The sequence below is a fragment of the Megalobrama amblycephala genome, linkage group LG10 (genome assembly GCF_018812025.1).
Source record: "Megalobrama amblycephala isolate DHTTF-2021 linkage group LG10, ASM1881202v1, whole genome shotgun sequence".
In the NCBI taxonomy this organism is placed as follows: Eukaryota; Metazoa; Chordata; class Actinopteri; order Cypriniformes; family Xenocyprididae; genus Megalobrama; species Megalobrama amblycephala.
In genome coordinates this window covers 34,622,894-34,637,589 of record NC_063053.1, presented here as the reverse complement: position 1 = coordinate 34,637,589, position 14,696 = coordinate 34,622,894, and the positions used below count along the sequence as shown (strand labels likewise).

The following is a 14,696-nucleotide window of genomic DNA, read 5'->3' as shown; positions in this document are numbered from 1 at the left end:
ATCTGCTTGTCCTCTTCTGTGACAGGGCTGTGATCTCCCCGAGCAGAGCACGGTTCATGTGGTTCTGCCCCCGTCCACCTCGACCCGGTGTTCTGAGCTGGTCCAGCAGCGCAGGCTGGGCGGCTGGATGGAGAGCTTGACCCGACTTGACCTCAGTAGCTCCCGTCTGACCACCGCATCTGAAGGTCTGGCTGTCATTCTGGAGACAGATGTATCCAGACAGGGGGACTCTGTTGGACACACAGGTACGGGGCGTAGAACTGTGTTTGTGCGTGTTAGTTTTTTGTGCGTATGTTTGTGTCGGTGTAGATAAAATCTATTTTTAAATCCAGTGGCAGCTGATGCTTTACAAGAGTGAAGAAGCACAAGTTAAGGAGCATAATAGTTAATAGAAGAATGTGTGCTTTTATTATTATTATTTTTTTGGTGTCTCAAAGTTTTCTCTAAATACTACTAAAGGTGAAGTAATCAACATAATCTCATTGGAAAAACATGCCTCTACATACATTTTTTTTTTTAAAAACTCCAAAAAACATACACTGCCTACATACAGTTTGTATGAAAACAGCATACATCGCTGCAGTTTTCAGTTGAAAAAAAGAAAAAAAAAAAAAAAAAAAAAACTAGTGGCAGTAAAACACCAACAATTCCTTTTTTTTAATTCCTTTTTGGACAAATCCTGATGACGGTGCAGATTATTGATTAATAAAGACAGATTTGTTCCTTGCTCAATACTGTGTTATATAGGGATGATACCATACCAATGATACCATTTTTTAAGGACCGAGTACGAGTACCGATACTTTTTTCTAGTACTCACGATACCGTTACCGATGCCTATACATTTATTAATTTCTCTCTCTCTCTTTTTTTTTTTTTTTGATGTTGCCGTTTTCCAAACACAACACAGTGAGACTAATGAATGTAGGACAGCTTCTTTATTATTACTCTAATGAAAAAAAAGTAATAATTTTTATGTGCTTGTCACAAACTTAAAGAACAAAAATTGTCCAATAACCTTCAAAGGGCATAATTACCAATATATATAGTTGTTGTTATATAAAAAGAAATTTAAAAACAATACAACAAATACTAGAGAGATACAAATTAAATAAACTTGTTTTTCAGATACAGTAGGTTTATATACCATCTATACATTTATTTAAAGGTGCCGTAGAACGTCTTTTTAAAAGATGTAATATAAGTCTAAGGTGTCCCCTGAATGTGTCTGTGAAGTTTCAGCTCAAAATACCCCACAGATTTTTTTTTTTATTCACTTTTTTAATTACCTATTTTGGGGCATCATTAAATATGCGCCGATTTCAGGCTGCGTCCCCTTTAAATCTCACGCTCCCCTCCCCGGAGCTCGCGACTGCCTTAACCAGCATAAACAAAGTTCACACAGCTAATATAACCCTCAAAATGGATATTTACAAAGTGTTCGTCATGCAGCATGTCTAATTGCGTAAGTACAGTGTTTATTTGGATGTTCACATTTGATTCTGAATGAGTTTGATAGAGCTTCGTGGCTAAAGCTAACATTACACACTGTTGGAGAGATTTATAAAGAATGAAGCTGTGTTTATGAATTATACAGACTGCAAGTGTTTAAAAAATGAAAATAGCGACGGCTCTTGTCTCCGTGAATACAGTAAGAAACGATGGTAACTTTAACCACATTTAACAGTACATTAGCAACATGCTAACGAAACATTTAGAAAGGCAATTTATAAATATCACTAAAAATATCATGATATCATGGATCATGTCAGTTAATATTGCTGCACAGATCCAGACATTAATACTGGCTGCCCTTGTGTAATGCCATGTAATGCAAATATTGGGGGCGTACATATTAATGATCCCGACTGTTACGTAACAGTCAGTGTTATGTTGAGATTTGCCTGTTTTTCGGAGGTCGTTTAAACAAATGAGACTTACATAAGAAGGAGGAAACAATGTTGTTTGAGACTCACTGTATGTCATTTCCATGTACTGAACTCTTGTTATTTAACTATGCCAAGATAAATTACATTTTTAATTCTAGGGCACCTTTAACATATTTTGTTGTTTTATTAACATTAATGACAAATATAGTCTATGGTCCCTTTAAGACCAAATCCATGGATACTGACACATATCCTGTTTTCACCCAAATGTTTACGTCCACTTAAGCCATAACCAACTGTACTTACGTGAGATGCTCAACACGATAGACATTTTAACAACTATGTGTGCATTTGACCATTCAGGCGCAAGAAAAACTGATTGCATGCTGTCTGAGAGAACTGGGATCACGTGCAAGAAAGAGAGAGAGCGCTTCTGGTCTGTGTCGTTAAACGCGATTACGCCTGTCCCGCATTCCCGCCTTCATTAATCGATAACGAATTGAGATTGAAAGCATGCAGTTTGCAATGTGTGGGTTGTCATCATTAATTTTGAAGTATTTCCACACCTCTGAGGCTGACATTATTTCTGCGGTATTTTTATGAGTACGAGTACAAGTACATGAGCTTGGTATCGGTGCATCCCTAGTGTTATGACTTCAAAACACTTACCATAGTGCATTATTTGTAAACTAATACATTTTGACGTTTGCATCACATAACCGGCTCCATATGTATGGCTTTTCTGACATAGTAAAGGTCACCTGGTACAGAACAGCACTTACGATGTGGAGCATTCGGTTACGAGTCCAAGCTCAAAGACTTGTAGAAGCAAACTAAAATAACATGGTTGCTTCTGAAAATGCATTTTTATCTCTTTACGTTTGCTTTTGTTAACACCAACGGTTAGGTTTAGACTAGAGTTTAGTGTAGGTGGGACGTTATTTCCAAACGTAATAGAGTATTAACCATTCATCGCCATTCACTGGGCATTTAATTTCCAAACTGCTGCAGTTTGTACAAAAATCTATGTAAATAAAACATTGCAAGATTCACATTCATCTGTTTTGGACCACACTTCTGGGACACATGTCCACACTCACTGGACTTTGAAAGTGTTCCAAGACATGCAAGAAGCAATGTAATGTAATTTTGAGTTTTCCAGCCTGGGTTGGAAGTAATGTGTATGTTTGCCACTTTTCAAATACTGTCTCTTACTCTAGTTTGAAAAAAATATCATTGTTGTTGCAGTATCAAGTTAAAAATATCAAGTTTTCCGGTGTTTTACAAAATTATTAAAACAATTAAATTATTAATAAATGTATTTATTGATATGTATATATTTTTTTACTAAATGAAGAACATTTTTTAATCTTTTTTTATTTATATGCACCAATATAAAAATACAATACCATATTTTTAATTGATTCACGGATCTTAATCAAGCTTAACAATCCTAACACCAGTTTTGCTGCTGACTGAAAAATCTTTGTCTCAGTGCTCTCATACTTAAAAGTCAGTCAACAAGGAAAGATTGCAAAAACTAGTGCAATGCCACACTTGTCACGGTTCACGTATCTGCTGTCTCATACTGTTGTCTGTGTGAGGGTTTTGGGTGTGTCACCTGATTGTTCTGTGTGGGCGTCGCCGCTGATTACTGATCACATCTCGCCTATTTAACGCCTTGTCTTTCGTCTCATGTTTGTCAGATCGTTGTGTGGAGTCCTGGTGTTTGTCCCGTGTCTCTCTCGTGTTGTTTGTTCCTGGCTTGGATTTCTCGTTGCTGTTCCTGGTTCCCGTCTGTTTCATTTGGATTACTCGCTCTGGATTTCATTCAAGGATCATTGCACGGACTCACGGACTCACCTCACGGATCACCATTCATCACGGACATTCACCGCTCATCGAAGTCCCTGTGTTACCACTCTCCTGCTGACTGTGTTGCTATTTCTACTGTGTGTTCGTCTGTCTACATTTTCTGGCGTGAAGCTCTAATAAAGAGATATTAACTTGCTATTGTATCCAGCCTTCATTTCCGTGACAGAACGATCTGACCAATCATGGATGCAGCGAGTTCAGCGGCTTTCACGGAGTTCATCAACCACAGTATTTCCCGCATGGATCAGCAGCAGGAGAGCATCACATCCACCGGACGCGCGGTTCAGACGCTGGTAACACAGGTGTCCGAGCTCTCTCAGCAGCTTCAACAACTCCGCGCTCCCACTGCGCCAGCCCCACCGCCTGTTCCCCCACGTCACCTGAACGGAGGGATCTGCCGGAGCCCCGCCTTCCTGTACCACAGAGTTACGCTGGTGAGCCTGATTTTTGTTCGAGCATTCCTTAACAAGTGTTTTCTTCACTTTGCACTTCAGCCACGCACCTTCGAGGGAGAAGAATTGAAGGTGGCGTTCGTGCTAACCCTCCTGACAGGGAAGGCGGCGCTTTGGGGAACGGCGGTGTGGGAGAATCAAGACCCGTGCTGCTCCTCGTTCCGGGCACTCTCCGCTGAGATGAGGAGGGTGTTCGACCGTGCGGTTGCGGGGAAGGAGGCCGCCCGTCAACTTATAGCCCTCAAGCAAGGTAACCGCACGGTCGCCGATTATGTCATCCAGTTTCGCACCCTCGCGGCGGAGTGCCGGTGGAACGAGGAGGCGCAGTGGGATGTGTTCCTGCATGGGCTGGCCGATCGTATCCACCGGGAGATTTACGCGCTGGACCTGCCACAAACCTTTCAACGGACTGGTTGAACTTGCTCTTCGTGTGGATTCTCGCCTACAGAGGTTAGAGCTGTTAGAGGAGCCTGGAGTTAAGCGCAACGGAGCCAGCAGCCGTCTTAGCAGCGTGGTGGATACGGTCGGTCCTGTACTCGATCCTGAGCCCATGCAGGTGGGGAGAGCTCGGCTTTCCCGGGAGGAGAGAGAGAGGCGGAGGTCCCAGGGTCTTTGCCTGTACTGCGGGGCGTCAGGACATCTAATCAGGACATGCCCGGTAAAAGACCAAGCCCGATAGTAAACTCGAGGCTACTATCGGGCGGGATCTCCGCCGAGAAGTCCTCGCCATCTACCCTCCTCCCGGTAAGACTAAGATGGGCGACGCACAACATCACCTGCGACGCACTTCTGGATTCCGGGGCAGAGGTCAACTTTATGGACACTTCCTTCGCACGGTTTCACGGATTACCCACTTCACCTCTGACGCACCCAATATCTGATCCTTCGCGTCAGTTCGTGGTGGAGGTCGATGCGTCAGAGGTGGGGGTAGGCGCAGTTCTTTCCCAGCGGTCTCCCTCAGACAACAAGATGCACCCCTGCGCGTATTTTTCTCATCGTTTGTCTCCCGCTGAACGCAATTACGACATTGGTAACAGAGAGTTGTTGGCAGTCAAATTAGCGTTGGAGGAATGGCGTCACTGGTTAGAGGGTTCGGGGGTACCCTTTATCGTTTGGACTGATCACAAGAATTTAGAGTACATACGATCAGCTAAAAGACTCAACTCCAGGCAGGCTCGGTGGGCAGTTTTTTTTCGGACGTTTTGATTTTACTCTGTCGTACCGCCCGGGCTCCAAAAACATCAAGCCTGATTCTTTGTCTCACATTTTTGACCCTTCCGAACGCCCGTCCACTCCCGAGTGTATTCTTCCCGAGACATTAGTGGTCTCCACTCTTACATGGGAGGTCGAATCGAAGGTCCTAGCGGCCTTAGAAGGGGTAACGCCTCCGCCCGGATGCCCACCGAACCGTTTGTTTGTGCCGGAGGGGTTAAGGTCCTGTGTTATCCAGTGGGGTCATTGTTCCAACGTGGCTTGTCATCCAGGGGTTAATCGAACTAGGTTTGTGGTCAAGCAACGATTCTGGTGGCCTGCTATGGCTCGTGATATTCGCAGTTTTGTTTTGGCTTGCTCGGTTTGTGCTACTGGTAAGACTTCCAACCGCCCTCCAGATGGGTTACTCCAACCCCTGTCTGTCCCTTCGAGACCCTGGTCCCATATTCGCTCTAGATTTTGTCACCGCCCTCCCACCCTCCCAAGGGTACACGGTTGTTTTGACCGTAGTGGACCGATTCTCGAAGGCGACCCATTTTATACCCTTAAGCCAAATTACCCTCTGCTAAGGAGACAGCGGTTACTGTCGTAGATCATATCTTTCGGTTACATGGCCTCCCGGTAGATGTGGTTTCCGACAGGGGTCCCCAGTTTGTGTCCAAATTTTGGCAAGAATTTTGTAAGTTACTGGGGGCGACGGTTAGTCTTTCCTCTGGGTTCCATCCCCAGACCAATGGTCAGACTGAGAGAGCCAACCAAGATTTAGAGCGAATGTTGCGATGTTTGGCGTCCAAGAATCCTTCCTCCTGGAGTCAACAACTCTCTATGATTGAGTACGCTCACAATTCGCTACCAGTGTCTTCTACGGGCCTTTCTCCTTTCGAATGTAGTCTAGGTTACCAGCCACCTGTGTTTCCCAGTCTGGAATCCGAAGTCGCGGTCCCCTCCGCTCACGCCTTCATCCAGAGGTGCCACCGCACTTGGAACAGAGCCCGTGAGACTCTGTTGCAAGTGAGGGCGCGCACCAAGGCTAAGACTGATCGCCACCGGTCAAAGCCTCCCGTATACATCGTGGGTCAAAAATTGTGGCTTTCTACTAAGAATATTCCGCTCCGTTCCGTTGCCAATAAGCTTGCTGCCAAATTCATCGGCCCGTTTACTGTCACTAAAATTATTAGTCCAGTGGCAGTCCGCCTCAAATTACCTCCGGCGTACAGGAGGATTCATCCCGCCTTCCATGTCTCCAAAATTAAGCCTGTTTTTCATTCACACCTTAATCCGCCTGCTCCAGTTCCTCCACCGCCGCGACTCGTAGACGGGGAACCAACCGTATTCGGTTAATCGGATTCTGGACTCTAGGCGGAGGGGACGCGGATTCCAGTACTTGGTGGACTGGGAAGGTTACGGTCCGGAGGAGAGAAGTTGGGTTCCTGCTAGGGACATTCTGGATCACTCCCTTATTGATGATTACAATCAACAGGTAAGGGGTTCTGGGAACGCCGTGAGGCGTTCCTAGGAGGGGGGGTACTGTCACGGTTCACGTATCTGCTGTCTCATACTGTTGTCTGTGTGAGGGTTTTGGGTGTGTCACCTGATTGTTCTGTGTGGGCGTCGCCGCTGATTACTGATCAGCGGCAGCAGTGACTCGTTACATCTCGCCTATTTAACGCCTTGTCTTTCGTCTCATGTTTGTCAGATCGTTGTGTGGAGTCCTGGTGTTTGTCCCGTGTCTCTCTCGTGTTGTTTGTTCCTGGCTTGGATTTCTCGTTGCTGTTCCTGGTTCCCGTCTGTTTCATTTGGATTACTCGCTCTGGATTTCATTCAAGGATCATTGCACGGACTCACGGACTCACCTCACGGATCACCATTCATCACGGACATTCACCGCTCATCGAAGTCCCTGTGTTACCACTCTCCTGCTGACTGTGTTGCTATTTCTACTGTGTGTTCGTCTGTCTACATTTTCTGGCGTGAAGCTCTAATAAAGAGATATTAACTTGCTATTGTATCCAGCCTTCATTTCCGTGACAACACTCTTTAGAAAATGTAATGACCAAATAAAAAGCACATTATAATCATTACATTCACAGTGGTACTTTATTTTCAAATCAAAAATACAAAAAGTTGTGCACATCCCAAACCTTAATTGGGCCCAGGTGCAGGACAAAAATGACAATCACAGGAGTAAGAAGAGTGTCGCACACTGAGTTTACAGCTCCAAAAACATTTATTAATTAAAGCTGCAAGCAGCAATGAGAGGGACCTCGCACCCGTGCTCACGGCCAACCATTGGCCTTAGGAAAACAGCGAACAGTGGGCGACATGCATGTAAGCGAGTGAATACAGGAGAATTATACCAAAGTCATTTCGAAATGCCACACTTCCTGTGGCCAAACAGGTGGCGCTTTGACCATCACTGAATATTGCCATGTTGATGTCTTCAGGCAAGGACTATCATCGAACATGTGAAGTTTGAAACAGATCGGACATTGTATGCCTGAGTTACAACAACTTCCTGTTTCTTTCGTGGCGTTATTTGCATACATTAGCACTTAGCCAAGTGTTGCGTAATTTAACGTGTTTCTAGCATGTTTGGTACTTCGTGGCATAATGAAATGTGAATCTGGTAGTGAATTACAGTGTAAAGCATGCCATTTCTTGTTGCCAGCAGGTGGCGCTATAGCTAACTGAATATTGTCATATAGATGTCTTTAGGCCAGGACTCTTATCACACATGTGAAGTTTGGAGCAGATCGGATATTGTATGCTTGAGTTACAACAGCTTCATCATTCATGGCGAAACATCAGAATTTGTCAGTCCGCCACAGACACGCCCTTCAGCGAAAACTCAAGATCTTTGATATTTAACATCTCCAAGGCCTTAAGATTAGACTGGCCATATATGATGTGCTTCTGGTTTAATCTCTATGAGGAGTTAATCACAGTGTAAAACATGTCATTTCCTGTTGCCCCCAGGTGGCGCTATGACTGTAACTGAATATTGTCATATAGATGTCTTCAGGCCAGGACTCTAATAAAACATGTGAAGTCTGGGGCAGATCGGACATTGTATGCCCGAGTTACAACAACTTCCTGTTTCATGGCGAAACATCGAACTTTGCCAGGCTGCCACGGACACGCCTTTCAGTGAAAACTCTAGATCTTCGCAATTTAACGTCTCAAAGGCCTTTAGATTAGACTGACCAAATATGATGTTGATCTGATTAAAGCTCTAGGAGGAGATCATTAAAGTACAACGTCTGGAAATGGCAAAAACTGCACAAATTTTGCAAAGACAATTCAAAATATCTCACTTCTAGTTGGCTTTCAGATTTCACTCCAAGAGACTTTTTTGTAGGTATTGGGCTGTTAGATGTGTGTACCAAATTTCATACCTGTACATGAAACGTAGTGTCAGGGGCACTTCGTTGAAATTTTTTAGGTGGCGCTATCGAGCCATTTTGCCACACTTAATTCTGAAACCCACATCAGACATAAATTTTCACCACTTCTGACGTATCTGCAAAGTTTCATGAGTATTCGAGTATGTTTCGGCCCTCAAAAAAGTGATTCACCTTACATGGCGAAACATCAGACTTTGTCGGTCACCACAGACACGCCCTTCAACAAAAACTCAAGATCTTTGCAATTTAACATTTCAAAGGCCTTAAGATTAGACTGGCCATATATGATGTTGATCTGGTTTAATCTCTATGAGGAATTAATCACAGTGTAAAACATGTCATTTCCTGTTGCCCCCAGGTGGCGCTATGACTGTTACTGAATATTGTCATATAGATGTCTTCAGGTCAGGACTCTAATAAAACATGTGAAGTTTGGGGCAGATCAGACATTGTATGCCCGAGTTACAACAACTTCCTTTTTCATGGCGAAACATCGAACTTTGCCAGGCCGCCACGGACACACCCTTCAGCGAAAACTCTAGATCTTCGCAATTTAACGTCTCAAAGGCCTTTAGATTAGACTGACCAAATATGATGTTGATCTGATTAAAGCTCTAGGAGGTACAACGTCTGGAAATGGCAAAAACTGCCAAAATTTTGTAGAGAAAATTCAAAATATCTCACTTCCTGTTGGGTTTACAAACTTTGCACCCATGGACTTTTTTGTAGGTATTGGGCTGTTACATCTGTCTACCGAATTTCATAACTGTACGTGAAACATAGCACGAAGGGTGCTTAATTGAAATGTTGTAGGTGGCGCTGTCGAGCCATTTTGCCACCCCTAATTCTGAAACCCATATCAGATGTAAATTTTCACCACTTCTGACGCGTGTGCAAAGTTTCATGAGTTTTTGAGAATGTTTAGGCCCTCAAAAATGCAATTCATTTTGGAGAAGAAGAATAATTGGCTGAGCAATTCCAATAGGGTCCTCACACCATCGGTGCTCGGGCCCTAATAAACAGCTCAACGTTTCGACTGTCAGGTCTTCATCACGCACAATGGAGTTAGATGCAACTCTTTATACACAGGTGATAATAATTAGAAACACACTCAATATCAAACTCAAATCATTTTTTGGTCACACTTTAGTTTAGGGTCCAATTCTCACTATTAATTAAGCATTAACTATGACTTTTGGCTCAATAAACTCCTAATTACTGCTTATTAATAGTTAGTAAGGTAGTTGTTAAGTTTAGGTATTGGTACAGTAGGTTTAAGGGATGTAGAATATGCAGAATAAGGCATTAATATGTGCTTTATAAGTACTAATAAACAGCCAACATTCTAGTAATATCCACGCTAATAAGCAACTGGTTAATAGTGAGAATTGGACCCTAAACTAAACCCTTTTTTCTTTTTCTTTTTTGAGCTGTAAACTCAGTGTGCGGACATTACTCTTCTTTATTTTCAAGGTGCCCTAGAATCATAAATTGAATTTATATTGGCATAGTTGAATAACAAGAGTTCAGTACATGGAAAAGACATACATTGAGTTTCAAACTCCATTGTTTCCTCCTTCTTATATAAATCTCATTTGTTTAAAAGACCTCCGGAAAACAGGCGAATCTCAACAAGTTACGTAAAAGTTACGCAACAGTCGGGATCATTAATATGTATGACCCCAATATTTGCATATGCCAGCCCATGTTCAAAGCATTACACAAGGGCAGGACGTCTTGATCTGTGCACAGCTGAATCATCAGACTAGGTAAGCAAGCAAGAACAATAGCGAAAAATGGCAGATGGAGCGATAATAACTGACATGATCCATGATATCATGATATTTTTAGTGATATTTGTAAATTGTCTTTCTAAATGTTTCATTAGCATGTTGCTAATGTACTGTTAAATGTGGTTAAAGTTATCATCGTTTATTACTGTATTCACGGAGACAAGAGCCATCGCTATTTTCATTATTAAACACTTGCAGTCTGTTTCATTCATAAACACAACTTCATTCTTTATAAATCTCTCCAACAGTGTGTAATGTTAGCCCGTTAGCCACAGATACCTTTCAAACTCATTCAGAATCAAATGTAAACATCCAAATAAATACAATACTCACATGATCTGACGCATGCATACAGCATGCATGACGAACATCTTGTAAAGATCCATTTGAGGGTTATATTAGCTGTGTGAACTTTTATGCACTGTTTTATAGTCGAGAGCTTGGGAGGGCAGGGAGCGCGAGATTTAAAGGGGCCGCAGCCTGAATCGGTGCATAGTTAATGATGCCTCAAAATAGGCAGTTAAAAAAATTAATTAAAAAAATCTATGGGGTATTTTGAGCTGAAACTTCACAGACACATTCAGGGGACACCTTAGACTGATATTACATCTTGTGAAAGAATGTTCTAGGGCACCTTTAAATCCTCAGCAATATTACAGCAAATAATTGTTGTGCCCAGCCTTATAGTTTATTTGCACAATGACAAATTTACCATTGCCATTTTTATGTACATTTTGATGATTCCGTGCTTCATGTGCAATCTTGAAGCAATTGCCACTGACTCACTTCCCGTATGACGCTTTCAGTCCCAAACTAGAATTCCTTTGTAAGTACCGTATATCCTTTCATTTACATTAGTTTGTGCACCGCTGAGGCTTTTGTGACCTCCTTTTCAGCAGTAATACGCAGCTCTCAGAGAGAGTGTTTGAATGTTTTTGTAAGCGCACAGGTTGGTGAAGTGGATGCTGTCATTTGCCACAATGGCGCCGCTTTTACAAGCTGTCCTCTGCCCGCCCTTCCCTTTTCAATCTCGCTCTGGCTAGCGGCCCACTCGGCTACTTAGTCCAATCACGCCACCTCTTTTATCCAGCCCTTCTCCCTGTAAAAGCATTAGCATAATGGAGGAATCATGCAGAAATCATAAATAATAGGGTGCCTGTCTTATAAAACCCACTCCGCTCGATTTATTGTCAGCTGTGTCAAGGTATCTTGTACCTCTTCGGTGGCCTGTGCTTTTAGCTCTAATGAGAATGCTGCTTCCAGGAGTGTGCGTGTGTGTGCACGAGTGATTTAAACTGGGATGGGACAGACTGATAGGACAAGACCTCTGTCAACTAAATCATATGCCAGGACGATGTCTGGATCTTCTTTTCTGGCTAATTGGATTGTGAGCTCTTTGTCCTGGGACTGTGGTGGCTTGTTGAAGCACTACTGCACCTTGTTCTTATTCTCTACTCAGTGCTCCAACCAACCCACTTACATCCCACTCAAAACACTACACAGCTGTAGACTAAAAGAGGACAAGAAGCAAGGGATATGAAACAAAAGCAAACAGAACCCTGCTAAGATTCCTCCTGCAAAGTTGCTCAGCTTATCCCATTCGTTCTTAAATAAAAGATTATACTCATTTTAGTTGAAGTGTAATTTCGACACCAAACGGAATAATAATAAAAAATAATAAAAGTAATGTAAAAAATAATGGCATTCTCAACTGGTAGGCTATTGTCTACCATTGTTTGGACACACAGATAGTACTGCCCCAAGGGTTACATGGTCCACACTCTTAAAAATAATTCTTTATTGTTATATATAGTTCTTTATTGGCATCTGTGGTTCACTGAAGAAACCTTAGGGGCTTTCGCACCAGGTAGTTATAGGAATTAGCCACCAGGGCGGTCCCCCGAGAACTGTGTTTTGCATCATTTATAATAAAAATGTATATTTTTGTCCCTGTGCATATTTTCTTGCATATTAGAATCAAATAGCGCAGGCCATGTGTCACTCACAGTGTGCAGTATATGAGATGAGTCTCCATCTCTCCATAAAACACCACCTGTTTCAAAATGTGAAGATACATAGCGATTTTGACCCTCATATTTCCATTTTTGTTTGCTTAATGTGAGGAATATTTCACATATGTTTTGACACATTTGCCACTGATATAAAAGTTAGAAGATGAACAATTTTTCTTAAACAGTATTTGATTTGACTCTCTTGCATGACATATGCAAGTTTCTTTGCACCATCATCTTGGGTAAGTGGTGTAAATCATGTCTTATGTTACAGATCTTAAAGGGATAGTTCACCTAAAAATGTCATCATTTACTCACCCTCAAATTTCTTTCCTCTGCTGAACACAAAAGAAGACATTTCCCCATTGACTTGAATTGTTTTTTTTTTTTTTTTCTCCATACTATGGAAGTCAATGGGGTCTATCAACTGTTTGGTTACCCATATTCTTCAAAATATCTTCTTTTGTATTCAGCAGAAGAAAGAAAATCATACACGTTTGAAATAACTTGAGGGTGAGTAAATGATGACAGAATTTTCATTTTTAGGTCAACTATCCCTTTAATAAAGTCGACGCCGAACTGGCATTAACGTGAGTTTCTGCATGCTTTAGTATGTCAACAAACAAATGGCTTACAAATAGTTGTCTGCACTTGGATAGGAGAAACTGTGATAGGACCAAGTGTTTTAAAACAGAAAAAAAAAAACACACTGCACCATTATTGATTGTTTTTGCAATGTTTTTTGGTTGTTTCTTATAGAAACTAGAGGCCACAGCAGTTTCTATGTGTTCTGTAAGACGGTCTGCAAGGCCATCCAACCTGGAAAACTACGTGTTCGGTGCAGAGACTGCAAACAAGGCACCCTGACCCTCAGCAGGGTATGTATATGTAAATATATGTGACCCTGGACCACAAAACCAGTCATAAGTCGCACGGGTATATTTATAGCAATAGCCGACAACACATGCGTAGTGGGTCAAAATTATTGATTTTTCTTTTATGCCAAAAATCATTAGGATATTATGTAAAGATCATGTTCCATGGAGATATTTGAAAAAAGAAAAATCCCTCTCCCTAGTTTTTAGATACATGTTTAAAAGGTTTTCCCTTTTCTTTATCATGCCCATTAGTAATTTGTCCTGGAATACAAGTTAGACCCTCATTTTAAACGAGATGTGGCGAGTTATTCTAATGCGGGAACTGTGTAGTCTATGTAACCGAATTATGACTGTAGGGGAAAAACGTGCTCATTATTGCTGCTCGTCAGTACACATTCATAAGCGCATTGAGACAAAAAATGTAACCAGAAACATTTGCTCTGTTGCCCCAAGTCTCATAACTAACTAACAGTGACACTTCTTAGCCTGCAGTATGAATGCAGAACAGCACAAACCCACGTCTCGCTGCCCCCACACGGCTGTCATAAGCCCCATCCCTCCGTAATCCCGCCCGTGGCCTGTTTTATCTTTCGGCCCGTATGGACTTTCTGTCCCAATGCGTGGGCAGCATTCCCACCTCTCCACGTTCTGCCGCTGTTTGGGAAGGCTGACTGACACGTCGCTAAGCTGCACCTGCCTTTTCTTTCCGCTCGCGGTGGTCTTCGGCGCTGAGAGTCTGTTTGTCCACTGTCTCAGTGCCAGTGCCGCCCCATTCCTATGCCAATTTTGTGATGTGTCTGGCTCTTAACATCCTCGGGCCTGAAACGGGCTCCAGCTCTTCTCGTCTAACTCTCTCCAGAGAACTTTCTCCAAATATGCTGAGGAGGAGAAGACGGCAAAGTTTATGCACTCGCTGTCAGAGCTCTTCATTTGGACCTTTGGAAATATTGGATAACAGCACTTTCAATCAGAAACATTCATCTCCATCAGCAACTCCTAGCTTAAACATCCAACTTGGGCTTTTAGCAGATTTATGTGCATGATTTGGGTGCTTTTACGCCAAGATTCTCAAAACCTACATCACTGAATTAGGCCTTTAGGGGGAAAACCTGCTTATTGTTGCTGTTACAAGTTTCTTTGCACTTTGAACATTAATAGAAAATAACCTTGGCTTGCATCTC

The 14,696-nt window shown here is 42.5% G+C and overlaps 1 protein-coding gene across 1 annotated transcript in view; it reads left to right on the top strand.

The window, feature by feature from the left end:
• prkn (parkin RBR E3 ubiquitin protein ligase) overlaps positions 1 to 14,696 on the top strand; it is a 114,586-nt gene continuing 99,890 nt past the window's right edge. Inside the window, exons 1-2 of the mRNA XM_048205866.1 lie at positions 1 to 245; positions 13,397 to 13,515. Coding sequence (XP_048061823.1) covers positions 128 to 245; positions 13,397 to 13,515 — 237 coding nt within the window. The 5' untranslated portion in view covers positions 1 to 127. The remainder of the gene's footprint in view (positions 246 to 13,396; positions 13,516 to 14,696) is intronic.